At 43.8% G+C, this 27,876-nt stretch overlaps 1 protein-coding gene across 6 annotated transcripts in view; it reads right to left on the bottom strand.

Moving 5' to 3' along the window:
• Window positions 1–545: 545 nt before the first annotated feature.
• LOC8039504 (transcriptional repressor CTCF) overlaps window positions 546–27,876 on the bottom strand; it is a 28,143-nt gene continuing 812 nt past the window's right edge. For 3 of the 6 annotated variants that reach the window (XM_029967714.3, XM_029967716.4, XM_029967717.4), the window contains exons 2-11: window positions 21,850–22,202; window positions 16,630–16,905; window positions 15,199–15,342; window positions 10,492–11,436; window positions 9,900–10,166; window positions 9,421–9,621; window positions 4,315–4,531; window positions 2,737–2,811; window positions 2,530–2,648; window positions 546–1,998 (exon numbers count right to left, since the gene is read on the bottom strand). In XM_029967714.3, coding sequence (XP_029823574.1) covers window positions 1,864–1,998; window positions 2,530–2,648; window positions 2,737–2,811; window positions 4,315–4,531; window positions 9,421–9,621; window positions 9,900–10,166; window positions 10,492–11,436; window positions 15,199–15,342; window positions 16,630–16,905; window positions 21,850–22,143 — 2,673 coding nt within the window. In that variant the 5' untranslated portion in view covers window positions 22,144–22,202 and the 3' untranslated portion in view covers window positions 546–1,863. Of the gene's footprint in view, window positions 1,999–2,529; window positions 2,649–2,736; window positions 2,812–4,314; window positions 4,532–9,420; window positions 9,622–9,899; window positions 10,167–10,491; window positions 11,437–15,198; window positions 15,343–16,629; window positions 16,906–21,849; window positions 22,203–27,321; window positions 27,871–27,876 lie in introns of those variants that run through there. The other 3 variants (XM_029967718.4, XM_040504552.2, XM_029967715.4) reach the window with 2 other exon arrangements.

Consider the following 27,876-nt stretch of genomic DNA (forward strand, 5'->3'; position numbering starts at 1 on the left):
CGATGCTTACTAAGAATGTGCTGTCAAACCAAGTGGATATGGGCATCAAGAGAGAGGGGGGGGGGGCACCGTGGCTGAAGTTCGTCCTGGGCACTTGATGGTGTAAGGCCAGCCATGGCTACAGTGAAGCGAGATACGCAAGATCACATCTACACCGTGGGTGTCGCCTCTCCACAATGCACCAGCGCCCAGGGAGAAGCACTCAAGTTGCAGCTGAGCCAACTAACCCACCGAACAGGACACAATGAGGAATATTGAGGAACTTCCATGTACTGTCAATGTTCGATACGAACAACAAACCAAAGAGTATGATGTTCTCAGATATAATCGGAAAATTTTGAACATTTGCACGTGCCTACAGTAACAATCTGGCAGTGCAGCAGAGCCGGAGTTATTCATTTCAGTATTGTATAAATTAACTTATGTCGCAGTGGTGCAAATTTCTTGCATCTTGGTGAAATGCAGTAAGATGGGGCAGGGTAAACACAGCAATCATATCAGTGAACTTGATTAATGGACCAAAAGAAGGACACTTGCCCTGGTTATTTGCATGCACAATTTTATTATAACTCTACTCCAAACTAATAAAATAGGGCATATTACTAACAACAGCCTCGCTTTTTAGTCAGGTCCAACGGTTTCATGGCTCAAGAAACAGTCTATAGAACATGACATTCCCTGTGTATTATCGCAAATAGTATGAGGGGGGAACGCCAGAGTGCGTGGCCTTTGATACATGCAGTGCTACCTCGAGGCTGAAAAAATTGTGGAGTGGAGGGGAGGCTATGAGAGTGCACATTTACTCCAATCTGCGCACCCTCGCAGCCTCCCCCTCCACACTACGGTGTTTTATCAGCCTCGAGGAAGCACAACATGTATCAAGGCGCTTTGGCGTTCCCCCTCATACTGTTTGCGATAGTACATTTCAGTAAGTGGTTTCCACTCTGAACTGTAACTCAGATGTCACAGCCTCTTGGAGACCCACAATGGCTTTTGAAACATTGTTCCACAATGCTATGAATTTCTATCAAAACCTATTGAGTCACACACAGAATTTCATTATGCCAATGAACTTTGTTGGGGTTTCATCGAAGGAAGCGATGCATACAAGTGGCGGACCATGTTGGGTACACACAGATGTGGTGCTGGAGATGGGCTCAAGTAGTGATGCAAATATGTACACACACAAATACACGCTCAATCACATATTGTCCACACAGTGCGTGCAGCAGTCATTACCGCGTGGTCATGAAAAACAAAACACATCAAAACTGAGCATGAACATGATTCCTCGACAGGAGGAGCAGGGTAGGGCAACAAAACAAAGTAAATGTTCCAATACTATAGTAGTGCTTGCCAGGTACAACATGACAGAGCCCCAAAATCACTCCTCTGCACACAAGACGAGAGAAACAAAAATGCAGTTTCTTTCAATTCGCACAAAAACAAGCATTCACACTGTAAAAGTAAGAGTTATCCCCATGCACCCAAGAAAAATCAGTGAAAACCACACATACTGCTATTTATAGGTACAAACAAAAGTGCACAAGGGGTTTGTACAACCAGTACCCATCAGAAGAAAAGCTCACAGCTTCACCCCCGACAAAAAAAACAAAAAAAAAGATATTAGCCAGGCGTTTTCTAACCTGCAGGTCTAAACGAATCTCAAAACATACATCTTAGTTTTTCTGTTTTACAACAAAAAGAAATGAAAATGAGAAGTCAGCAACCAAGAGGGGCCCCTTCTCATTTACCACTGAACACTTTTGCACATAAAAACAAGAAAAACAAGTCAGGAGAGATGTGGGGTGTAAGGTGTTGGTTTGAATCCCAATTGTAACGGGCCACCAAAATGGTAACCCGTTACACCGGTTCACCATTTTCCTGCATCAAGATGTATGTGGTGGTTGTCCCATCTTCTTCTTGCACCTTCTCTTCACTTGGGCCATTCACACCTGGGGCTGCTGGCATTGCCAAGATCGTCTCATCTTCCTCGTCCTGCGTAGAACAAGCAAGGGAGTATAAAATGAAAGCTCGTGAAGTGTTACACCCAGCCATCCGACAAAGTCTATTCTGCATGGTGCAGACACTGCTCATGCTTAAGGCTGCTAAAATGGCCAATGGAAGTTAGATATTTCAGAGGTAATCCTTGCTCTAGCTTTTGAAAGTAAGTGCTTGCAGCAACTGGCTAAACTTAGTTTCAAATAGCAATACCTTTGAAAAAAAATAGAAAGAAATTAACAATAAAGAAGTTTGTCACAAATATATTTACCTCATTGACTCCTATATAAGGAAAAAAAAAAGTTGCTCTTTTGGAATGACTTATCTCAACAAAAGAAGTGAACACTAAAAGAAAAGTTACAACCGAGCCCAGGCTCAAAACAATTAAATGAAGCCGCATTGCATAATTTCAGTAAGGCTAGGTGTTTGATATTCTGCATCTTAAAGCCCCGAAAGATTTCAGCAACCAAAAGAGCTTGCAAACACTTTTCTTTTTACAAAAAAAAAAAAAAAAGAGCAAGTACTAACATTGAATCCGAAGCACTCTTCCATGTCCTTCTGCTTCTGCTCAAGCCTTCTCCGTGCAATCTCTTCCTCTCGCTGTGGGGTGTCCATTTCGGTCTTCGCCATCCCCAATACCTCCTCGCCTGCACAAGAGATAGCACCATTCCAAAATTAGAATCATCAACAAAATCTTCATATAGGATGCACGTTGTGTGCCAAACTTCTGTATACCTTGGTTGCTGACAGTAACATCCATCGTGGCATACTTCCGTGGCCTCCCCCTTGGTCTCTTCAATGGTGCAACTGCTGATGGAAGAAAGGACTGACACTTAGCAAATGTGATGAAGTTATGCAAGTTCTTCAATGAAAACAAAAACAAAAAAACAAGCAAAATCCATTGAAATAAAACATACAGTAACCATACAGACGCTGACCTTTTTTTCAGACTCCGATAACTCAGACTTGTTTGATATTTTGGACCTAAAGGCGGAACCGTGACTTACCCATAGAAATAGTGCATATTCACGACCAATGTTTCAGACAGCTTGAAGTCCGAAAGTTTGATTATTCGGCCAAAATCGTTGCGAGCAATCAGCGGAAAACACCATCGAGAAGCGGCCTTTTTGAATTCTATCTTGGCTGCAAATGGATGGGCTCGGTTTGGCAGCACTACTTGAGTACTCCCGAGTCCTACCACTAGGTGACGCTATGCTAGCCCTTTTTTTTCCATTTAGCTACACGTCATCATCATCATCATTATTATCATTTTGCTTTGTTTTTCCATTCCTTCGCGTCGCCAGTCGCCATTTTGCGCTCGTGGATTTGCGCTTCTTATCTCATTCGGACAGCGCTGGCTTGGACGTCATGGCCCCATCTGTTGTTCTGCCGCTGCGATGTGTCGTTAAGCGCAGAAAGTACTCGACCATAACGCTAGAAAAGAAGGCAGTGATTCTCAAGCTAACAGAAAGTTGCCGAATGCAAACGGAGGCATAACCTGAAACAAGGCACTATTTATGGCTTTTTTTTAAGGCCACTTGGAAGTAATAAAGGCAAGTTTTTCAATATGCCGATTTTTCGGACTGCTCTATTATTCGGACGTTTTTTCGGTCCCTGCGAAGTCCGAATAATCGGTCGGCGACTGTATTTACTGTACAAGATATTCCTATGAATAATTTTGATAGGACTGCCTGTGACTTTAATCTTAACAACAGGATCATTTGAAAAAAAAAAAAAAAAAATTAATGCTGACCCACCACCAGCTAAGCTGTTTTTGTAATCCATGTAGTAAGAAACACTGCATTGCATTTTCGCATTGCAAAAAAAAAAAAAAAGGAAATTTTAAAGCATAAGTACTGATCACACAAAATGAAAAAAATTAAAGTACTAAGTGATAAAAAATAATTCCCTAAACAAAGTCCATTTCACAAATTCTCCCATCCTTTTAGCTTTTTTTTTTTTTTTTTTTTTTTTTGTCACTGTTAGCTTGCAACAATCTGTTGTCACAACTGTTCAGATTTCGGCACCCCGAGATCACGCTATCATAAAGACTGAGATTGGATGCATCACAATAGGGCCGGAACCAGATATGAGTTACCCTTGGCAACTCTTTATTTCTATATTTTTCTACAAAATAAATGGGTGCAGTATGAAGAACTTTACACTTCCCTCCTGACAAACCCAAGACAGTCTTGCCTTTCTCATGATCACATTTCACTTCATGCAGCAATAATTAAACTACTACAAAAGCAGATGGTGAGAGTGAATTTGCAGCAAACACCTGTCAAGTTTCGGGAATGAAGAGCCACTCACTGCCTTTGTTGACCACTTCCGTGACCACTGTCTGCTGCTGGTCTTGGGGCACCTGTTGGATGATGGTCAGCTCCTGGCCATCAGCACCAGTTGCCGTCAAAACACTTCCGTTGCTGGTCATGTGTACAGCATCCTGCGGCGTAATTTGCCGTATTGCGTGCTGTTCCATGGTGACGCCATCTGCTGCCGGGATCTGGATCACTTCAAAGACTACCACCTGCATCAGAGATTGGAAGAGAGTCAGAGGCCACAACTCTCTCTCATAAACCCAGCACCTCAGTTCGGAGTCAATAGTGGCAAGAGCTTTGCTGAGCTGCGATGTCACAGCAAGCACACAAGCAGGTTTCAGCAATGCACACACTCCACAATAAAGGGTCACCACCAGTCATTTACAAAATTAGGCTCAAGGCATGCTATCAATCTGTCGCGGCTGGAGAAATGTTTAAAATGCAGGCAAGCTGGTGCATGTCAAATGAATGTCATGGGACAAACACCCCTTTTTGTCCCAGTTTGTCCAGTATGTTAGATCTTGGGTTCAACTATTTTACAATCAATTAAAGAAAAAAAAGGAAGCTGGACAAGATGTTGAGGCCACAGGAGAATCAATAAGAGTGAGCTTTAAACTGCATTAAAATTTATTCAGAGAGCTTAAGAAGTGAATCGAAAGTATCCTTCACCCTGCTTTGAATTTCACTTACTCCGTATTTATTCATTTTTTCTGCTTAGAGAGTGTCACAAACAGCTTGCACCTTAATAGTGTGCACTTCATAAACAAAACTACAGAAGAACAAAACAAAGACACCAACATAAAAAAAGGAGAAACTAAAATGGAAAACACATCTCAGACCCGTTATCAACGTGTTGACAAGCATTTTTAAGTAAAGAAGGAAGTAAACGAGTTCAGGACATTCTTGTCACGGTTAAAGGAAAATTGCATGCATGTCATAGGTGATCCAAAATTTACATTCATCGGGTAAAACAAAGAGAAAGCTCTATTAAGCCTTCTTGGAACACAAAAGGAAATGACACTAAGAAGCGATGCTGCATCAATTATGCCATTCACTACTTTATAGAAAAAACATGTCTCTCATCTGCCTCCTGTCGCACAAAGGTACAAGGCCAAACAAGTTAAGAAGCATTTCATGGTCAAAATAAATACGCCTCCCAAACCATCTACCGTAAATGATACACACCAGATGATGCTGTACTCTTTTTAAGATAAATGACTGGGCCACACCGACAAAATTCCACACGAATGAACTGAATTCCAGCTTAGATAAAACAATGGCTCGAAATAGATGAATCAAACGTGCATAAGAGCTAAAATGACATGTAACTTGAGAGATGATGCCCAGCACTAGTAAAGAATCACTGACAATTTTCTAAACATGTGCAGTAAACAAAAGGTGTAAATTGAACAGCACACTGAGGTCACGAATACTAGCCAGGCTCACAATTATCGAACAAAACAGAGAATAGGAATAAATGATGCAGCTTGTTTTGCATGTAAACGAAACATCTTTCTTTTTAAAAACGTTGAGCGGAAGATTACTTTTCGTGCACCAGTTTCGAACTGCATTAACGTCAGTTTGCAGCATGAGGCAGTCTGTGATTGAATTTATTTCACGATAAATCTTAATATCATCAGCAAACTGCAGTAGCTCTGAGTGCTTCACAGAACCTACTAAATCGTTAACGGAAACATTGGAAATAAGTGGCCCAAGATTGGACCCTTGTGGCACTCCCGAGTTCAAAACATAAGGTGATAAAAACAATCCCGCCATACCACACTTTCTTTAACCTTCCACCCAAAAATTTAAGGAAGATCCATTGGTGGACCCTTAGGGAATGCGTTAGCATGACCCTTGGGACACATGTCCCCTTTGGGAAGCACTAACACTGACCCCGTAACGAAGCCGAAAAGAGGCAGCAAAAAATAGAGGAAGCAAAAGAGAAAGCCAAAACAAAAAAAGTGGAGAGGTCAGCGTTAGCATTTCCCAAAAGGGGACGCGTGTGGCGTTCCCCAAGGGTCATGTTAACGCATTCTCCAAGGATACACCAATGGATCTTCCTTTAACCTTTGCAGCAAAATCAAGGAACACGCGCCCCGCACACCTGCAAGTTCAGACTCGCCCCAGCATCCGTGCATGCATCGGCTTACGCCCCGTGCCGTCGCCTCTCTCTTGTCTCGCCACACTGTGCAACGCATTGGCTTTCGCCTTGTGACATTGCCTCCCTTTCGCCTTTGTCCTTCACTACTCTCCTCCTCCCTACGCAGTGCGCTTCCCTTTCCACTGCTTTGTCCACAGACGGATGCCATCAGCTTTTCCCTGTTATGTGGGTATTAATGCTAACACATTAATAACTTGATAGCCAACTACACAATGGCCTAGTCACACCCAAAGCGAAAAGTTCTGCTATCAACAACTTATAGTTAACAAGATCCAAAGCTTTTATGCAATCAAATTAAATGGCATCAACCTTCCCCCGTGACGTGACCTTAGGCAACATATATATTCAAAAAAAGATGCAAGATTTGTTTCAACCGACCTACAAAAGCCATGTTGGTTGTGACAAAGAAAAGATTTGAAATTAAAATAAATGTGCTTATACATCGCCTTCTCAAATGTCTTCGAAAAAGAGCAGGGTAGTGAAATAGGATGGTAGTTATTGACGCAACTACTGCACTCTTCGACCCGCGGGGAAACGTGTTGCCTTCTAAATGATAGGTTAAAAATATGTAGCGACACAGGAGCAAAAATATCTTTACATCCCGTAAGAATAAAAGCTGGAATTATGTCATCACCGCATGACTTTTTCGGGGGAAGTTCATTAATTGTGAGGACTACATCCTCAAGATTAACTGCAGAATTTACAACACTTCACCCCAATTGAGGCGCCACTCCACTTCCTCTAGGAAGGCGCGAGGGCCGGTGCTGGCCAATCGCGACAGATAAGCAGCCTAGGCTGCCTATCCGTCGTCGCGATTGGCCAGCACCGGCTTTCACGCGCCTTCCTCGAGGAAGTAAAGGGGCACCTATATTGGAGTGAGATTTGTGAATTCGGCGGCAACCTTAAGGCTCGTTCACACACTTGTAACCAAGAACGACCGAGAGAGACAAGACCTGTTTTTAGGCTTCTTCCGACGTCTTAGGACCGAGTGCACTGCTGTGGAGCTGGTCCTAAGACGTCGTAAGAGCCTTAAAAACCGGGCTTGTCTCTCTCGGTCGTACTCGGTTGCAAACGTGTGAACGGCGCTTTAGGGACAGGTAAGCTGCAAGTAGAGTCCACTATAACATCAGTCGTAACTGAACACAGCATGATCAATTTACTCACGGAAGAAAAGAATGTTGTGAAACAATTGCAAACCTCAGATGGCTCATTTATATATCCAGCATCGTCTTGTAAAACTATAACATTAGAACAACTGGGACCTCGCGTAGTTCCACAAACCGCTTGGGTCATGTCTTAGATTACATTCAACTGAATTCCACCAAATTTCTTTATCCCGCTGGGTCAGCCTTTTAACCATTGTACAATGCTCTTTAAACAGGCCCCTCCATTTCTGAAGACCAGTGTGTTTGTAATTTTTGTGATACTTTGCTTTCTGATGCAATGCCTCATGTAGCTCTCTCGAAAACAAGTAAGGGAAAGTGCTAGAGAGACCATTCTTTCAAGGGATAAAATTAGTCATAGTTGAAATTACAATATTTGTGAGACGTGTGACGGTGTAATCGATATCTGAGCATAGTAGGACACACTCCCAGCTCACGTTGTGAATATGATTATAAAGATTAAAATAGTCTCCAAGGGTGTAGTTGTATCGCAAAGACTGACCACTTGCTGACGTCAGAACAGAGGATAAGTGGTGGATGCCATTTATCGACAGCAACAAAAGGATTTAGAACAGCTCCTAGTGTGATGGGTAAAATGTTTGTCATACGTAGGTCAAGCACATTTCCAGCTTCATTTGTTGTGGTATCCAGCTGATAAAGCACATTTAAACTAACAAACTCAATCATTTCTCAGGCTCTAGCATGGGCATCAGGTGATGCTGCGTTAATTGTGCTTGAATTCCAATCAGTACCAGGAAAGTTGAAGTCCCCGAGAATCAGCACATCATCTTTTGAAAAATCTATCTCCCTTGAAATAAAATGCAATGTGTCGTTGAATGCTTGTGCATCAGAACAAGGCAGAAAGTAATAATTTCCAACCAGCAAGTCTGGCTTTCCCAGAGGACTAATTTGCACCCATGCACACCTGAAAATGTGATTATCATCTCTGAAATATTTGTTGCTTGATATTAAAGCGTTAGCCAAGTTTCCATGATACAAGTAACTTAAAAATCAGCAATCGCAACAGCTTCAAAGAAAACTTTCGTCCGTAAGCCACATGCATTTTGGTAGTACAGTGGAATCTCGTTAATTTGAACCCAAAGGGGGACCAGAACTTTGTTTGAATACTATAAAGTTTGAATCACCGGAAGTTTCCTTCCTAGAAACACATAGGACAGGACCTGAGTGTTAGTTTGAAATATCTGCGAGTTTAAATTAAGAGACTTTGAATTATTGAGGTTCCACTATATATAAGGATGTTGTCCATTACAGGTCATTGACGGGTGTAGGTCGCTCAGTGGCAAGGTAACGCAAAAGCCCCCAAAAAGATTGAAAGGCAACCCTCTGGCCATACGCTGGGGTTGTTAATCTCCTCAATGTACTCAGTGGTTGTGTTCACATGAAAAGAACTGTCAAAATCATGCTTGCTGCATAGTTTGGGGCACTGAGAAGAACCAGTGTCAAGCACTAAGGACAGCAGGTTGTTTATGTCTTTGCAAGTCGTGTCCGGATTAAACCTGGTCATGAAAGGTGCTTGCTTTTAGGGCACTTTTTGTGATTTGCTTTGACCCTTCACCATGCTCAGTTTAAAAGAGTAAGCATGGTGGCAAAAGCCTTAGCTTGCACTCCCCTCGCCATCTCTTCACTGCTCTCCATCAATAACCCTCTGCCTGAGCTCTATCAAGACCACCGGCTTTAGGTATAACTGGCCAAAACTGTCGTCTCTATGAGTTTCGCAGTCTTTGGCGAAGGCAAAGACAAAGGGCCTCACCTGCTGACCCTCGTTGATCATTCCGTCTTCCATGCCGAGATCGTCCAGTTCGTCGTCTTCGTCTTCTTCCATCATGTAATCATCCTCCTCGCCGTCGGGCTCTTCGCCAGGACCCTTTGGCTCGCCAATGCGCATGGCTTCTGCCCTCTCAGCCGCCGTCGCTTCCGGATCGTGAATGGCCAAGTGACGAATCAAGTTTCCCTGCAGAAGAAATCAGTAGCACAATCACTGGGGGGTATAATGGCTCCTGTAAAGGCGAGACAGATTCATGACGTAGATATTAATCTAAAGCTGGCACACATCCTCGGAATCAGCACCATTCTGCCGAATTAGAAGTCTGCTTCATTGTTTGACCTTCACAGCACATCTCCCGCTTTAAATGCGTGTCCCTCTTTCAACATAACTAATCACAGACATGCTCTAAGAATTCCTCCCCAAAACTAGCCGATGCTAATCATACTGCAAAGACCGTGACTTGCCTTGTGACGGAACGCTTTGGAACACTCGGGGCATTCGTGGGTCTTCTCTTTGGGAATTGGTGGCACATAGTTGGGGTCGTGGTAGAGGTTCTTATGCCTCTTGAGGAGCTGCTTTTGCCGGAAGGCTTGGTCGCACTCGTCGCAGCGGAAGGGCTTCTGGTCCGTGTGGATCAGCATATGAGACTCCAGATGACGTTGCGAAATAGATGCGTATGGACACAAGTCACACTTGAAGCACTTCTCTCCCTCGTGACTCTTGACGTGCACCTGTGTAAAAAACGGGTTTCCAAACACATTAAGTTACAGGAGATGCACCCCCTGCTTCTATCGACACTTCCTCCGTGGAATGCAGTAAACAATACATACAACTATATGCCCGTGAACTAAGTGTTAATTTCAACTCAAATTCAATAACTGAATTTAAATTCAAATGCCAAAGAGGATCTCCCTACTTATTTCTATTCCAAGCAGGGCATCAACCTTCTGCACTTTGGAGGCAGGTATAGTCAGACCCATCCAATCGAACTGTACTTTGCCTGAAAACAGCTTGCCGTTTTCAGTCATGGTAAAGCAGCAAAAACCCATGGCAGACCTTGTAAGTGTAGCGGTCGGGGAAGGACTTCCCGCAGCGCTTGCACTTGAGCGGCTTGTCGCTCGTGTGCAGCTTCTGGACGTGGATGCGCAGGTCTGTCTTGCGGCCACACGTGGTGGGGCACAGCTCGCACTGGAAGATGGGCTTGTTGCCCGAGTGGATCAGCTTGTGCGCCTTGAGGCTGTTGGACTGGGTGAAGCGGGCGTGGCACACATCGCACTCGTATGGCTTCTCGCCCGTGTGGATGCGCAGGTGGCGCTTGAGCTTGTACGTGTCGGGCGAGGCGTACGTGCAGTGGGGACACTGGTAGGGGCGCTCCCCAGTGTGGCACCGCATGTGGCGCTTCAGCTTGCTCAGTTCCACCGAGGCGTAGTCGCACTCGGTGCATCGGTGCGGCTTCTCGTGCGTGTGTCGGTAGCGCACGTGCCGCACCAGCTCCCCCGACGTCGTGAAGGCAGCCTCACACTCCTTGCACTGGTGCGGCCGGGTGCCCGTGTGCGTGTTGACGTGGTTCTGCAGCGAAGCGAGCGTCTTGAAGCCACGCTCGCACACCGAGCACTTGTGCGGGCGCTCTTCCGAGTGGCTCTTCATGTGCCGCGAGAGGAGGTAGCGCTTGGGGCTCGTGTAGTTGCAGTAGTTGCACATGTGGGCCTGCGTTACTGTCTGGCTCTTCTTGGGCGTGATCTTGATGGTGCGCATCTTGGTCACGGGCACACCCACCTCCGCCACCGCCGCCTCTTCTGCTACCACCTCACCGCTGTGCTTCTCCCCTCCCTCGTTGAAGTCGTACACCGACATGTCGATGTCGCCACCTGCAGCACCCTTTGCGTCCTCTTTGCTGTCCTCTGGCTGAGACACTATGAGCACGTAGCTCACTTCCCCAGGGTTGGTGTCTGACGGCACTATCGTCACGGTCTGGTACGAGTTGCCGGTGTTCAGGATCACCTGCGGCGGAGAGCGTAGCCCTTGTCATTCCTTGTCCCTCTTTTCTGCAGGTTATGCCATTGTGTCAAGCCTGGTTGCTCCCTCACTTGCAAAGCTAAAGTATGCCATTTCTCATGACAGATTAAGTTTCTGTGGCAGAACTACACGTGTGAAGCAAAAAAAAACACTATTGGTCAGAATCATATAATAGCCTTCCAAGGTTTTGAGTACTTTTAAAAAAAAACTTTTTAATAGTTAAAACGATTTAGCACCGCAAGCTCAGCTTCACACATGCTCTACCACACACCTGCCATACGTGCCATAACAAGTAACCATATTCTCCTCCTAGGCGCAATCATCATCAGCAGTACTGGCTGATAAAGATAATGTCTGGGACTTGAACCATTCAGCATTAGTAAAATAAAAGTGGGAAGTCTTTAAAAAAAAAAAACACAAACCTAAACTTAAAAAAAAAAAAATTATAATTTTGATGTTTTTGATTTTAGAAACTAATTGTACACCCTTAAACAAAATTTCATAACCATGCGCCAAATAGTTACGTTGATATCAAATATTTTGAACACATTGTGAGGCTGTAACAAAGTAAAGGAGTTCAATGTATGAATGCACTTTTCTCAGTTCTGCTTTTTGCTGCAAATTTCATACGAAGGAAACTTTTGCTTGAAAGTAAAATTATTCCGGTACCACAATCGAGATGTTTCTGAACTAAAATTTACTGGAGAATCGGGCTATCTACTTTATTTTGTTTAAAGTTAAAGTCCTCATTGAGAAAACACCATGTTTTCAAAAAATGACACAGGACAGATATGCATCTCATATTTTGAGGTAATCACTCTTCCTGAAATATTTACATCTTATTTATAAAAACTAGATAGCCCGAAGTCCCACATCCCAACTTTATATTCAAGCAGTTAAAATGATGCTTAATAGGTTCATTTGCATATCATAGATTTCTTAACGAAGAGTGACACAACTTCTTATGCAGGTGTGTAAAGTTGTCCTAGAGAGCTGAAAGTTTGCACAGTGCACATCTGAACATCTGAAGTTAAATCTCCCCTGCAAATTTCATTCCGATCACATGAGTACTTCAGATGTTCAACCTCTAGCCAGTGTCCCCCTTAAAAGAAAGAGCACAATGGAGTGTGGAAGTTTTTCGACCGTTCCAACCCTGGTTCATCCAAGTGCCTCGTGTGTGCTGCCATCCCCAAGACATAAACTTACACATTGCTTTAGTTTTTATCCTTATGCAATTGCACCACTCAATTCTACCGTAATATCCCATAATATCCCACCTAAAATCGAAAGCAAGTTGGGTGAAAATAGAGGTAAAAAAAATGCCAGATTTAGATTTTGTGACCTGCGACAGCTGTGATCTAAAGGCCCGTTCACACACTTGTGACCTCTTAGAACCAAGTGCCTTAATACTTCATAAATCTCTTACAAAAAGAGAACACACTGGCACACTGGCGGCCTCCATGCAGTGACCCTGGAAGTGCATTTCATTGGAAGCAGCTTTTGCGGTATTTGCGAGGTCAAATGTATGTACTACCTATGAGAAACAACCACTTACAACATGGAAAAAGGCTTTTCAAGCCAAAAAAGAAAGAAGGATGTGTAAAAAATATGAAATATACAGGACCGCCAAGTGTTCCACTGCTCCCTCATAGGTGACGCCAGTGTGTTCTCTTTTATACAGGGACCTTACTCTTGTCGTAAGAGATTTTAACAGGTTTCAAGGCACACGGTTCTAAGAAGCCACAAGTGTGTGAACGAGCCTTAAAGGGATACTTCAACAATTTTTCGGCGCTCATTTCCTGGTCTTTTTGTGTTCAAGGGAGCAGTATCACATCAGACACACCAATATCTTGTTGAAAAGACACGAAAAGGAATTTCAAAAAGAATTAAACGATTAGCAAAGAGCACCTGGTAGTTGTCGCTAGCGCATTGTTTGTAATGCCTGCCTAGGAACCTTGAAAGTAGTGACGATAACTGTCTCGCCTCCGGTCACCATGAGAGAAGAGGGGAAGGAGGAACTCCCTTCGCTTCGAGAATATCTTTTATGCGTCCCAGAAGTCGTTATTGTCCCCCTACAAGATTATAGAAGATTAACCTGTCACTCAAAATTCGTACAAAAGCAGTCGCTTCGGTGGCTGGAACGACTAGGACATTCTCTCGACGTCAGCCTCGCCACAGCTTTGCTCGTCCCGAGATGAATTACGTCACGATTGCAATGGATGTCATGTGCTCTCTGAGCACTTGCCAGAGTAGGCCATTTATAACGAAAAATACAGCCATCAGGCCGAAAATACAAACGCGCGTTCATGATTCACGGATATTGTGGATCATATTCAATCCATTTCTGAACACGACGGGTATATTTCAAATTTAGCTGACGTATCCCTTTAAAAAAGGGGCCATGAAACAGACTACTGTCCTTCCCTGTCAGCAATGTTCACTTGTCCCCCACCGTGGCTAAGTAACACCATTTCTGCCGAGGTCACCCTTGGCCAGGGCCTTGCAGTTACTAGAAGTGGGCTATCTTTCGGTGGTTTTGAGGAAAAAAAATAGCACATCATGTTAAAAATAGGGGTTGATTATCTTTTGGGGGGTGGGGCATCTCTTAGAACATTATGGTAGTTATGTTCACCTAGCTTTGGTTCTTACAACACATTCTAGGATATTCTGTGGACAACAAACTGCCTTCTTCTATACAGCATACCCTTCTTTATAAAGAGTCTACCCAATACTTTAAAATGATTGATTTGTATTTCATTTAGTTTCAGAAATCACTGTAAACATCTAGTACTATATATTACACCCCCTCTTGCCAGGGGTTCCCAAGCTTTTCAATCTCAAAAAGTACCTCTCAGTCTCGAGATTAACGCATTACAGCAGTTACGAGGTCTGTAGCCTTGTAGGCAATAATGCACATATACGTGTCTGGCGCATACCCTATTTATTCGAATATAGGTTGACCTTTTTATGAACAGACCTGTGTGTCTACTTTCCCACAGGACGCCCGAAGACCACTCGTTAAGACTAACAAGACTAACGGAAGGAGCCGGCAAATGGCAAAGCAGAGAAAACGTTTGGAATAAAAAAGACGTAAACCACACAGATCTCATTTCAGCGTTCTGACGTTATCGGTGCCTCGTCATTCGTTGGGCCCTTTTCCGTAAATCACCATGATTGGCTCTTCGCGAGCATTGTAGTGCGGAAGTGCGGAAGAGTGCGGAAGAGTCGTAGTCTGGTCGCAGACAAAGTGAGAACGACAGGGAGCAGTTTCAGTTGTCCCGCGTCCAGCGTGAACTTCCTAGTTTCAATGACGTCCAAGCATCTCATGCACCTCGCGCGTGCATGCGCAGTCAAAGCATGCCAGAAGGCATCGATTGCGTGTTGGAGGCTGGGCTTTCAAAACAAATACTTTACCGTTCTCATGTGTTTGCAGTAAAATGCGCACCTAAAGATTTTTTTTTGGGCTGACGTGCAATGCTGATTTACAATCATGTAAATACTCGGAACCCAGCTCGAGACTATTTGAAATGTGTTTAACTGTGTGTGTGTGTGTATACGGAAAGTTTCACCAACAACTGAGAATCCTTGGAATAAAGAAAGGATTCCTTCGAGGTAATGTTATCGACCGTGATGGACATCATGGCAGCAATCTAACCACCTAAAATACAGTACTGAACTTTTCAAATATTCCATTATCTTAACATGCCTACCACAAACTATGAAAGGCTGCCATTGCAATGACCTTACCTGTTGCTCATCGTTTCCATCATGGGAGGGGCCCGGCTGCATTGCCACAAAAGTGGGCTGCTCAGCAACTTGTGAGCCCTCTGCTGATGATCTGTTCTGCTGCTGAACTGCTTTCAGCAGCTCCTCTGTACTTTCATGCCGAACCTGCACACAGGCAAGTTACAATTAGGTCACAGACTTTCCAGTTCTTTAAAAAAAAACAAAAAAAAAACACCAATAACCATTCGCTAGTGTCCAAACTAAAATTGCTTAAAACCGAAAAACCCCAATTTCCGCAAGTTTCCAATCCAAGCGAGAACTTTTCTTTGTCAAAACCCTTCTTTTTAGATGTTCATCTTAACTAGAATCAAGCACCTTGCTAGTCCCGAATCAGAGGAATCAGTGACCTTGGAAGACAGTGGCATGAGAGTTAAAGTGGTAGCGATGCTTTAAAAAGAAACATTGACAACGAATTTACATAAAGACAACTTCATTACATTTATATTGCACTGCACATGCTAGCGAGATACAGCTGGGCCTCGCTATCATTGAAGCTGTCTGTTCCGACGGCAAAAACTCCTTGTTTAAGTGCAGGAGGGGGCATACTTTGCATTTTCCGGGAGACTTTTTTGACAATCATACAACCATACAAACTGGTCAAAATTCGGGAGTTTCCTGCGTAATACGGGACACTTGGCAGGTATAGCGAAGGTTGGCGTGAGCGGCGCTAGTGCCACGGTACTCTGCAGCCATAAAACTAAAGCATGTGGCAGACATGCTAATTAAGTGACCTTATCAGAAGTACAAGACCCTGGTTGTGTTTTATCACAGTAGCCGCAATCGGCAATCCTACTATTTTGCGAAAATTTCTCAGGACCCTTAGTTCCTGACATTGAATGGAAATTTAGACGATGTCAGCGATCAACCAGCCAGCGCATCAACTGGGCAGAGCGGTTAATGCCGAGCATCAACGGCTCTCACCGGTTGATTTGCAGCATCAAAGTGCGGCATCATGGCATTCAACATCTCCTTCTACGTGTTCTTTCGTCGGCTAAACCAATCAAGTGCAGCGAATGTCCCGTGACTTGCACTTTTAGTATGTCTGTTTATGGTTGTATGTGTTTGAGTCTTCGACTGTGCTCTGACCTAAGATGAAACAAACTATACAATGAGTAGAGACACCGGGGAATTCATATTTGCACAATTTTTCTTTCCTGCTACTTGTCTGAATATTAGAGCTGACTAAAAATAAAACATTACTTTTTTTGCTTTAAGCCTATCTTGGCACAGGTGTGTCGCAATTCTTAGCAAAAATGGCATTTTGGAGCAAGATGTAGCAGACTTTCGTTCATGGCACAATTTGGTGCAAAGTCTGCATGAAACAAAGCACCAATTGACCTTTGCAGAGAGGTCAAGTTAAGAAGCACACAGGATGCGCCTCGTCCAACCCACCTGGTCCGCTATAGAGTCTGGAATCGTAACTGCAATCTCGCGTCCTTCCGAGCCTTGGCCCTTGCCCACAGCCAGGACAATCTGCTGTAGGCCTTCCCCTGCACTGGTCGTGGCCGGAAATGCCTTGCCGTCGGCCGTAGTCGCGTAGCCTTGGATGGTTTCCAGCTGACCTGAGGCTGCCACGGTGGTGGCACCCTCAGACTGTTGCTCGCCCTCCGTGGTGTAGAAGGTGGCTTGGGCCGGGGCGTAGTATGTCGTCGTGCCATCAAACTGAGACTGCAAGTGCAAGTAGAGTTGGGAGCAAAAACAAACTGCCGTAAAACTGGTATCAAGTGCTAAAAATGGGCAGGCAGAAGGAGAGAGGTTACTGTAGATTTCTAAGGGTTTCTAGTTTTCAATGGTGAAAAGTGAGAGTGATCCAGAAAAACATACCTGAACATTATGAAACAAACTATAAGTAGTGTTCCAAGTCAAAATATTAGGGAGCTAGTTTTAGAAGAGCATACGGGAAAGCTTTTCGCATAGCGTTGTCGCCACTGCACATGTACCGAATGCTAACCGAGTTTCATGGCTCGCGGGCACCATTCTAGCATACATTATTTCTCGCAAATTGCGTGCATACACAAAGTATTTGCGCTTCTCCATGGAGGATTCGTAATGCACGAGAAGTTGGCCAAAGTCAAGAAGAGCACAGTTAGAAAATGGCGGCTCCCAGGATCCCGGCTGCGATTTTCAATGCAGTGCGACGTTGCACTCCTACGGGAAAGGCGTCACAAATGGCTTCAAAGACCCAGCAAAGTGGACAACGATCGGCGGCAACTTACTGCAGTGATGGAAGCGGCATTTGACCTTCTGTAGCAGGTTCTGTAGCAGGCAAACTATCGGTTTGGAGCAGCCACGGAAGCTTTTGGAGCAGATGCCGACATCTGTTAGCACATCACTTGAAAATGAAAAAGTGATTGCATCGCTAAATGAGTTTATCTTTGATAATGATTGAGGGTTCCTCTTTGATACTGGAGCATGTTACCTATTAACTATTGTAATGATAGATAGGGCACAAATAGAACACAGAGCCTTCTTTTTAAAAAAACAAGGCTCTGGTGAGAGTAGGTTCTATTAAGGGGGGACATGGGTCTTTGGAGCCCAAAACGTCCTAAAACTGCATTCTTCTGAAAATGGCAATGGCTGTTGTTGTTCTGAATTTACCAGGCTTCTAATTCCATGCATGAATACTTGGGCTATAAATCAATTAATAATGTCTATGCAGGCTGAATGTGTGTTGAAGTTGACTCTAAAACATTGTTTTCAGAAGATACAATTTTTGGACTCGTTGAAAATTTGCAGGAGGGATATCTCAGCATCCAGAGCAAATAGAAATATAACCTTTCTTGAAATGTGTAGCTAAATGTGTGAAGCATACAATGTTAAACTTGAGGAACATTCTTCCTCAAGTTTAATTATTTATACCAATATGAGTCTAGAAGATTTTATATTTGATCTTTTGTTTTATTACTTGTTAGCCATGCATTGAGCACTGAACTTCATTGTGTGGTAAAATCACTAATAGTGGGTTTATCTTAAAAGTACTTCCCACAATGTATGCTCTACACTTTGTAGTATCTAGCCATGTGTTAAAAAGCATATTTTGTAGAGCAGTTTTTTCCTATCAATCCTCCAAAAAAAATGCAGGTCAGTTTTAATTACCTTGAGGACTATTCTACTGACAGAAAACGACCAGATATATGAAATCAGCATAAAAAGCTGAACAAGCTTGTGCAGTTTCAATGGGTTTGGTCATAGAATAAGAAAAAAAAAGCTCCAAGACTGGTGTTCCCCCTTAACAAGGGGTACTTTCACTTTCACACCGGGTAGTTTATTTAGCATGTAAATATAATGTCGGTAAAATGCCACGAAGAACTAGCATATCCGCTAACATGCCTATCAATAGAAATGCTTCCCCCAAGTTTTATGAACCTACCAAACTCAATACTCAAATTTCATAAACTGCAAAAACCACCACACACAAATATTATGAAAACCTACACTTGTACTTACACTTTAACAGTGACACTGCTCTTTAGCGGTATTCGAACGAGACAGAAGTCAAAGTTTGCTTACTGCTCTTTTGATCGACTGCTGCACGGGAACTACCTTGACTACCGTATTTATTCTAATATTTATCTATTCGCATTCTTTTTCTTGGCGCAGCTTTTTAAGATCAGATATCCACCTAGAATCAAGACCAAAGAATGTAGAGCTGCAATAGTCTTGAGCACAATTTCCGCACCCATTGCAGTAACCCAGGTGCTCACGCATGTCAGCTGCTGCTTCTAACACCCCGAGGCCCAGTACGGGAGGCCCAGTACGAGGAGGTATGCGGTACCGAGAGGCCCAGTGCGGGGAGGTATGCGGCAAACATGCCTCCCCAAGAGATCTCATCAGGAATACAAGGCTCTGGTTCTGTCTTATCACAACAACTGGCATCCTACTATTTTTCAATGCTTTCTCATAACTGTTAGCTTCTGACATTACCGACATTATCTGGAAATTTAGACAATGTCGGCGATCAACCCCACGCTGCAACGGACGCAGTCATGCCAGCGCATCAACCGTATAGCGCGGTTGACGGGCAATCTCTATACTTCGTTTCACCTTAATTTGAAAGGCAGCCATTGCATGAGCCAATGAGACCATCCAAAGAGCATCAAAGCATGACATCATGGCATTCGTCCATCTTCATGTCAGTGTTTTTTCACCAACTAAACCAACTAAGTGCAGCGAATGTCCGTGACTTGCGCTCTTAGTATGTCTGTTCGTGGTTGTATGTGTTGGAGCCTTCGACTGTACTCGAACCTCAATTAAACAAACTATACCTTGACTAGAGACGTTGTGAAATACATATTTGTACTATTTTCCTTTCCTCTTAGTTCTTTGAATATTTAAAGGGTGCTGAAAATTTTGAGCTCATGAAGCAAGGCTGAAGCAATATATGAAATGCTGTGAAACCCAAAAACATCACTCATACAGCAATATCTCCAATGGTTGGTTGTATTTTTGGAAAAAAAAAGTGTGTGACTGAACACATCCAACGAGGCATGTCACGTCACAATTCTCATTCTCTCTCCTCTTTGCTTTATCCCCTCAAACAGGTGAACTGAAGCAAGGAGAGAAGCTGAGAGAAGTGAGGCCACTTCCCCTCATTCTCAACTGTTCCAATGTGAAGTCGCAATTTGCAACTTCATATTCCTCGCTTAATCGCGCCCTTCTTTTAAAAAAAATAGGCCATCCGTTTGAGATATCAAGTGAGTGATGTTTTGGAGTTCGTAGCGTCCAGTTCCAACACTTCCGCGGCCTTATTTTGCGAAATCCAAATTTCGGTTCAGCATCCCTTTAAAGTCAACGATCAATGAAATATTTTTACTTTTTGCTTTGCTTAAAGGGAAGCTCAGGAGGTTCCTGGAAAAATAAAAAATAAAAACGAGGTAAAGGTGAATTTTAGAGTATTTTTATCCTGTGAATCTGAATATCACGTTCGTTTTCCCCAAAGATGTAACTAAATGCGAGAAAACACGAAACACCTCTGACCAGTTATGGCGTCATTCTAGGATCTTTGGGCCGCCAAGCGCGTGTCACTCGTGTGGTCAGCATGTGCAACTGGAAGCTAGACAGGTATATTCCCCCGCACTGACACCAGTCGTGACATCTTTTTGACCTTTTTGAAAATATCAAAAGTGTGCGTGCATAGCTTTGATAGGCGCTGAAGATGCGCGAGAGCATAGATTCCAAGAACTCCTTCTATGATGTAATGCTCCGGGAAGGAGGGATTTGAGCGGTACTTTGAAACTCTTTTCTGCAGCCCCTGTGAACCAAATTGAAAAATAATCTCGATATTCGTGATCCTGGAGGCCAAATGAAGACGATTTAAGTGTTTTTACTTAAATACAAAACCGCTTCAGCTTCCCTTTAAGCCCATCTTGGTGCAGCTGTGTCACAATTCTTAGCAAAAAAATGGCTCTTTGGTGCAAGATGTAGCAGACTTTCATTCATGGTGCAATTAGGCACAAATGGCACAGCACTCCGATCACTGTTTCTGCTTGCAACGCAAAAAAGTTTCTCTGAGAAGGCAGGGTGTGCGAAGGTCAGCACACAAACCCTCTCTTGCCGAGGCGATGCTAGAAGACATGACTGGTTGACCGCTTGCATCGTATTCTCATATTTAAACAAATCTAAAATGTTACTCTGGACCAAAAGCTTTCTTTTTTCTAAAGTTTCACATTTCGTAAGTGAAATAAAAATTGTTACTGTATCTTGGTGGCATTACAAGCGTGAGATGCTTGTGTTTTGCATCGCAGCGGAGAAACGCTATTCTAGAACTCTCCTGCATAGCGAGTGCTAACGCAAGAGCTAAATTTAGCACTAATAAGCACTAAAATTGTGTATGTCATTCTAAAACTTTCTAATTATAAAAAGGCCTCTATAAACGAAACACCAACAAGTCCGGAGGTACCTCAGTCATCTACCTTACAAGTTGTGGGCAGTCCTAACAAAAGCACACAACCACAAAACAAAGCATTCTGCAGAGCTATGAATGGGCATGCCTCTGCACCCTTATTTTTTCTTGTTGGCGGTCGCTTCCGCCAGAAGGAAATCAACTGTGCAGAACTTGTGAGCTGGAGTATCGGCCTCGAGTGAGCAATACCGGCACAAGCTACTGTTTATCCGCTGGTCTCTATGGGCCATGGCACTTCTCTTATTCTCTTATGCTCCCAATCAAGGTGAAGAAAAGGAACCAATATTTAGAACACAAAAAAGGCTAGGAGCCTAAGCTCTTAGCTTTGGAAACTGCTTCCAGTGCATGAGCTAACTCACAGGATAAACACTTTCTAGAGTTTTTGTATCATGCCGGTAGCATTCACTGTGCTCCAAGTTAAGGTAAATTGAAGATAGTCCCATTTACCTCTTCACTGCAGTATGCGTAGCAATTGAATTAGCAACCAATAGGTACTGAGAACATTTATATGTCTTTGTTGTGCATAATTTTTTTTTTCTTACCTAACGGAAAAATGGAATATTAGAGATAGTATAGTAAGAAAGAGTACAAGGTAAGAGAACACATTAGAAGGACACTGCATCAAACTAGCAAGTTATGTGACATCGCAGCACATTGCGTAAACAAGCACAAGGTCAGTCAAGGAGTCCCGTTGACAATATTGCACACACCTGGCTGGATGTGGCATACTGGAAGCCATCGGCCGTCTGGGTCACATAGAAAGTGGTGGTGCCATCAGCAGTGGAGGCTGTCGCCTCTCCCTCGCTGCCCTCTGCTTCGGTGGCTGCTATAGATGCCTCGTTGGCTGGTGCTGTGGCTGCATTGGCCCCATCCCCCTGGATTTCCTTGTTGAAAGAGGCCAAGTAGTTCTGGATGTCCGAGATGGCTTCAGAGTCCCCCTCCGCTGCTGGTTCAACTTCAGTGGGAGTCTCCTCCTCTTGCACTTCAGTCTCCTGATCTGCCATGCCCACGCAGGCACTTCAGCACCGTCTCTATACGATAAAAGGCCCTTAGGGTGCCAAACCTGTAAAGACAACAAGAGAGAAATCTTAGACCAGGCCTTTTTGATTCGTGCTCTAGTGAGTACACACTAGCAGGTTAAAGGGACACAAACACCCCCCAAACATGTTTTGTTTTTTGTCAAGCAATTTAATATGGTGTCAGGAGACTACCCAATCAATATTTTGCTACGAAGTCCCACACATTTCTAATAAAGCAAAAAAAAAATAGAAAAAAACTCAACAGCTCGAAACCGAAACACGAACGCTCATGGCTAGAAGTCACGTGGCTACACCCGACGGAGTTTTCTTCCTTCTCTACTTCTGCGGCGTGCGAAGCAGACGACAAAGTAGCATGCACCGTTTGTCGTGCGATTGTTTCGCACTTTTACCTCTTTCACTCTATGTTCTGCGCTGGAAGTTTGATTGGCCGGTACCACAAACAGTTCCGAAGTAGCAGCACCACATCCATTGCAACGTGGGTCCGTCGTATGCTGCCATCGTGCCATCCAGGCCGCGGTACGTCACTATATTGAGAATGACGCGTACATGCACTTCCTGTGATCTGTGCAACCTTTTTTTCTTCGATATTTGCAGTTTTTTAGAGGACACAAAAATGGGGTTTGTATTATATTCGATTTTTAATATTGAATCTGTGCCTTGATGATCCACGAGTTTGAATATATTTGGTACACATAGTTTGGCACATGACCATGGAAAAGAGAGCGAGCGGGACTGAAACCAGCCAATTCTCGACCAACTGCGAATTGTGTTTGGGGTGGTTGGGCTCATAGGTCATGTTCAAATAAAAACCTCTGTAAGCCTAAATACCCTGTCAGTGTCCCTTTAAAGCAAAGAAGCATTAAATGGCACCACATATACCTGGCACCCTGCAGTTTTTTGGGGAACAGAAGAAACTTTTCGCTAACTCCTGTCTCTACAGCTTCCTTTATACAAAACTTTAGTTCGCTCTAAAATGGAATATGCAGCCTCTATCTGGGACCCCGGTATCACCCTTGCATCTGCTGTTGAGGCCACCCAGAACCACTCCACACGTTTCATTCTTTCAAACTATCATCGCACAGCCAGCATCAGATCTATGAAAGCATCTCTCTCTTACCGAAACTTTCTTTTCATAAAAATTTATCTCGTTTATGTCTTTTTCACAAGATTTATCTTTCATCTCACACTTCGTGAAACATTGTTTAGAGACAGTGATTAAAGTCAGGGGGGTCTCGGGGGATCTCAGACCCCCAACGGATTTCGACGGGGGCTCTGAAACCCCTTTGGGGAGTAGATCCAAACGTTGCGCCCATAGTGGCGAAGTTGAGAACTAAACCCATTGGCTACAACATGAATTATTTGGCATGTGTGTCTGACGCAGCATTCGGCTGTGTCAGCCAAATGCTGACACAGCCGAGCGCTGTGACAGCGTTTGGTTTCCTGGGCATGTTAATAGTTTGAAGGCAAGCTGCTTGTCCAAATTCCTCCCACTAACCCCCCTCCTCCCCCTCCCCTTCCCTGAGGTAACCACAAGAGAGACCCGCTGCCAACGGTGGGAGACTTTAAGCACTGTTTACAGAACCATCTTACATATCACAAAGAAATCACCAGTTCAAGGTAGGCATCCCCCATTGTAACACCTCCTCATTGAATGCCTCTTTTCTTCCCCAAAGCTTAATAGATTGGAATCTCCTTCCCGCACCCAAGCTGCCAATTTGAAAATTGCGATTGCTAATTTTTTGTTATTCCTCAGTCACTGTTCATATTTTTGCCTTGTTTGTTGATATACTCATATTTTTGTGTTGAAACTCAATCCTCTCTGTAATGCCCTCAGGTCCCAAGAGAAAATAAACAAAATGAAACATGCACTAGATAAACTAAGACAAGTTGTAGCTGTGTGATGTGGGTTATAGCTGTGCAATGTTAAAGACCACAACTTGAGAGGGCACACTTTTCTTTGTTCTCAAACCTATTACACCAAGAAATTGCACAATCTTTGAAGTTCAAAATATTTTGCATCAGCAGATTCAACAGATTTCAAGCCTGCGAAGTTCAAAAGTCCAACAAACTTTAAATCCCATGTGCACTCCGTCCAGCCCTAATCTGGCACTGCAGTGGGGTTACACGCTTGCCGGAACAACCAACCCCCTCTCTTTTATCACCTGACCTCGGCATCGGGTGGAAACGTGATATGTGGTGAAGGACCTACAATTTATCCAACGAGCATGTGGCTCCCACCGCACTGTCAGCTTATGGCTACAGAGTGTAAGAGCCCGAGGCGATCCAAAAATTTCAACAGCATGAACTATTGCACAAATGCCCACCATTTTACCAATTGAACACCACTGAGCAAAACAATGTTCACTCTTCTGTATTAAAAGCATGGCGTTCTGAATGCAGGTGTCCATTTCTGCTGTTTCCTTTAGTCTGGTGAGCCACACTTGCAATAACAGCCTATGAGGGACCTCACTTCTATACCCGTTTTCACATCAAGAAAAAAGCAAGTTTTGCACAATGTTCATACGCGGCGTGAAGTAGTTCTTACAGATTTGGTTATCGAAAGAGAAAGCGATGCTTTGGCATTTGGAAAGTGTATGTGTTGATAAGATAACATATATACAACCTAAAATTCTCCTGCATACATCTTAATTATCCCCATAAAGAGGGGAATTAGTAATTCTCCGCGAAGGGCCGGACTTGTTTACCACAGTTCTTGAGGATAAAACGCGTATAGTCTGATTGCCTTGGGATGACTGTGCTCCTTCTTATTCCCTTTTTTCAGCAGTTGGTTCCACCAGAAGGAAATCCTGACAGCACCATTAAACACTTGCAGAAGGCACCAATGATAACAGATGGACATTTTTTGGCTGTATTCCAGCACCGTGTTTTGGCAGCAAAATTTGAAAGTTTTAACATTCCTAAAAAAACATTGGGTGGTTTGTTATATCTCTACATAAAACCAAAATGAAACAAGAGGGATGCAGCACTCTACCTTGAAAGAAATGAGCTCTTTTAAGACAACAAATACCTGGCTTGCACATGACGTCATTTCCGATGACCAGAGAAAAGGGGAAGAAGGAGCTCCCCTCTTATCAGGAGCCTCCCAGATTTGCACAGGCTTCGCTATTCTCCTCCCAGAAGATTGTAGAAGATTAACCTGTCACTCAAAATTCTTACAAAAGCAGCTTCCCTCTCCTTTTATATGGTGTTCAAAAGTATGTGATGTGACGTCAGCGCAAGGAGCCTATACAATCATTGAAGGACCATTGCAGTGGTTGACCAAAGAGCGCGGATAAACTCAAGCAATGGGGCGGTCATAAAATAATCACAGCATTGAGCAAGGTTTAACAGTTAGGAAAAACATGACACCAACCCTTTCTCCAAAATGCTTGGACAACTCAAGAAACACATACTTCCACCCAAGCTGGTGTTCTAGATCCACTGCACAAGTAGTCGAGATGAACTGCTCCATTTTCCACACAAATGAAAAAGTGGCAATGGCTTGCTTGTGCTACTAGTATCATTCTACATAGTTTTGCCATGCTGCCAAATGCATATATACTTGACTAAAATGACACCTTGCTCTTCTAAGCAGGTACCCACACAGCTACTTTGGAAACATCACATGTTGAAGGCATACCTATACTTCGTTTCAGCTTCGGTCCAGACGCAAGCGATGCTACAAGCGCGAGCACGTGGCCCAGAACAGTGCTTGCACTGCACGAGTGCGCGTGCTTGGCAGGGATGCTGAAAGCCCGGAGCTCGCGCTTGTAGCTTTGGCTGCGTCTGGACCGAAGCTGAAACGAAGTATAGTATTTACCATTGCTGAAGCGCTAAGGAACATTGCACAAAGTAGCAGGTACAATCCCGTGATGATTTACTTGGTTCATGCAGTCACCTCACTTACTGGTTTACAATACTATAATATTCACAAAAGATCTTGCAGGGATCATAAGTCATAAAGAGCAAAGTGTACAGGAAAAGAAAACTGCTCAGACATTTTAAGTGCTTTGAACATTTTTTTTTTTTTTTCTCACGAATACACAAAGTGCAGCCCCTCGAATTGAAACAAAACACTTTTATTAATTTGAGCAGTACTTATATTTCTTTGGAAATGCACATACTGTAGAATGCCAAGCAAGCACCCACCAAAAGTTCCGAGGCATTATGAAAAACTGGGGGGGCGGGCATCTGTTACGTCCAAGAGCAAAAATCCAGAAGGGGTGCACGACAGGGTAGGCTTCACCACTTTGCACCAGAGCGCTTGGAGAAGTGGCCGACAAGGAGCAACATTTCGGTTAGTTAGGCGGGCTCAAAAGCCTGAGGTGGGCGCTTGGTACGTCCTTAGCCTAGTTTTCAAAAGTTTCATAAATAGCGGGTAGGTATTTACTGACACAAGTGCATACTTGGTATTTTACACTAGCAAAGCCTCTTGAATAGGAGATCAATTGAAAACTTCCAGACGCTCCGAAATTGTCAAGAAATGGAAAGCGTAACAATTTTGATGCGATGCTCTATTCAGGTGCACCCGACTAAGTAAAACTCTTTTTGTAAAATTGCAGACACCTACAAACCACCGCTCAATCCTACACAGCCCACATTGCTATGTTTTATAGAAAGTATCACAAGAGACATTTACAAAGTACTTGTAGTTGAGCTCAGTTTTGACATGTCCAGAACTTCATAACTTGATGCACCATACTGAAGTAAAAACTATAATATATTCTCACCAAAAGCCCCTTAATACGCATAAAGTAGAGAGATGTGTGCCAATGCATGAGGTGCATGCCCTAGGCCTTGGGAAGAATGTGGGGGAGCAACACCGAACTGAGCTTTCAAAGCAGCTTTTTGTCCTCCTCCGGACTCGCACATAGCAGATGTTGTGCGCAATCACACAATCAATGGCAGTATTTTCACTCCAACATTTCTACATTTACCTATGCACGCATCCCCCTGGTATTGCCTTTGATTCTAAAAATGCCACTTCAGCCAGAACTGGCAGCCCAAGGCGGATTAAAGAAAGGACATCAGTAGGATTTAGACTCCCGCGTCACATGTGTCACAAAGCTGGGTGACGTGGTACCACAGAAGACATTGAAAATATTGATTCGGACGCTAAAGGAGGTACAATTCGAACCTCACATGCAAACATCAGATAGAACGGACTGCACGTAGGCTTCGGCCCAATCAGCTCTTGCAACGATCCCGCACAAGCGCCACCGACAGTCATTTGACGTCAGCAGTTCCAAACTAACGACAGACCGTTCGAAACAGCAGGAACAAAGACCAACATTTTGCCGCGCACGCCGACGGCCAACCCATCCAGTACGCAGCAAAGCGCGGGCACGCACCCCATTACCCAATCACGAGAAAGTGGTACGAGGGTGGAGGTGGGGGAAAACACGACACACTCATGATCAAAACACTCCTCGACTTGCAGGCAACTTCGCCTCGAAGCGATTTGTGTGCCCTTTGCTCATTCTGCAGACGCTAACTGCCCTTTTGCGCATGTCAAATATGATCTCCCGGAAGTGAGGCGCAATTATCCCATGCAGAGAAGGCAAAAAGACGCGATTCACGCGGGATGGAGGGGGGGGAGGGGGGAGACAAAAAAAATTAGAAGCCGGCAGGCTGCCACGACCAGATAAAAACAATCGCTGTTCTAGCCTAGGCACAGTTATAAAGACACGACAAAAG

This window comes from Ixodes scapularis, unplaced genomic scaffold, assembly GCF_016920785.2.
Source record: "Ixodes scapularis isolate PalLabHiFi unplaced genomic scaffold, ASM1692078v2 PGA_scaffold9__187_contigs__length_104089568, whole genome shotgun sequence".
NCBI lineage: Eukaryota > Metazoa > Arthropoda > Arachnida > Ixodida > Ixodidae > Ixodes > Ixodes scapularis.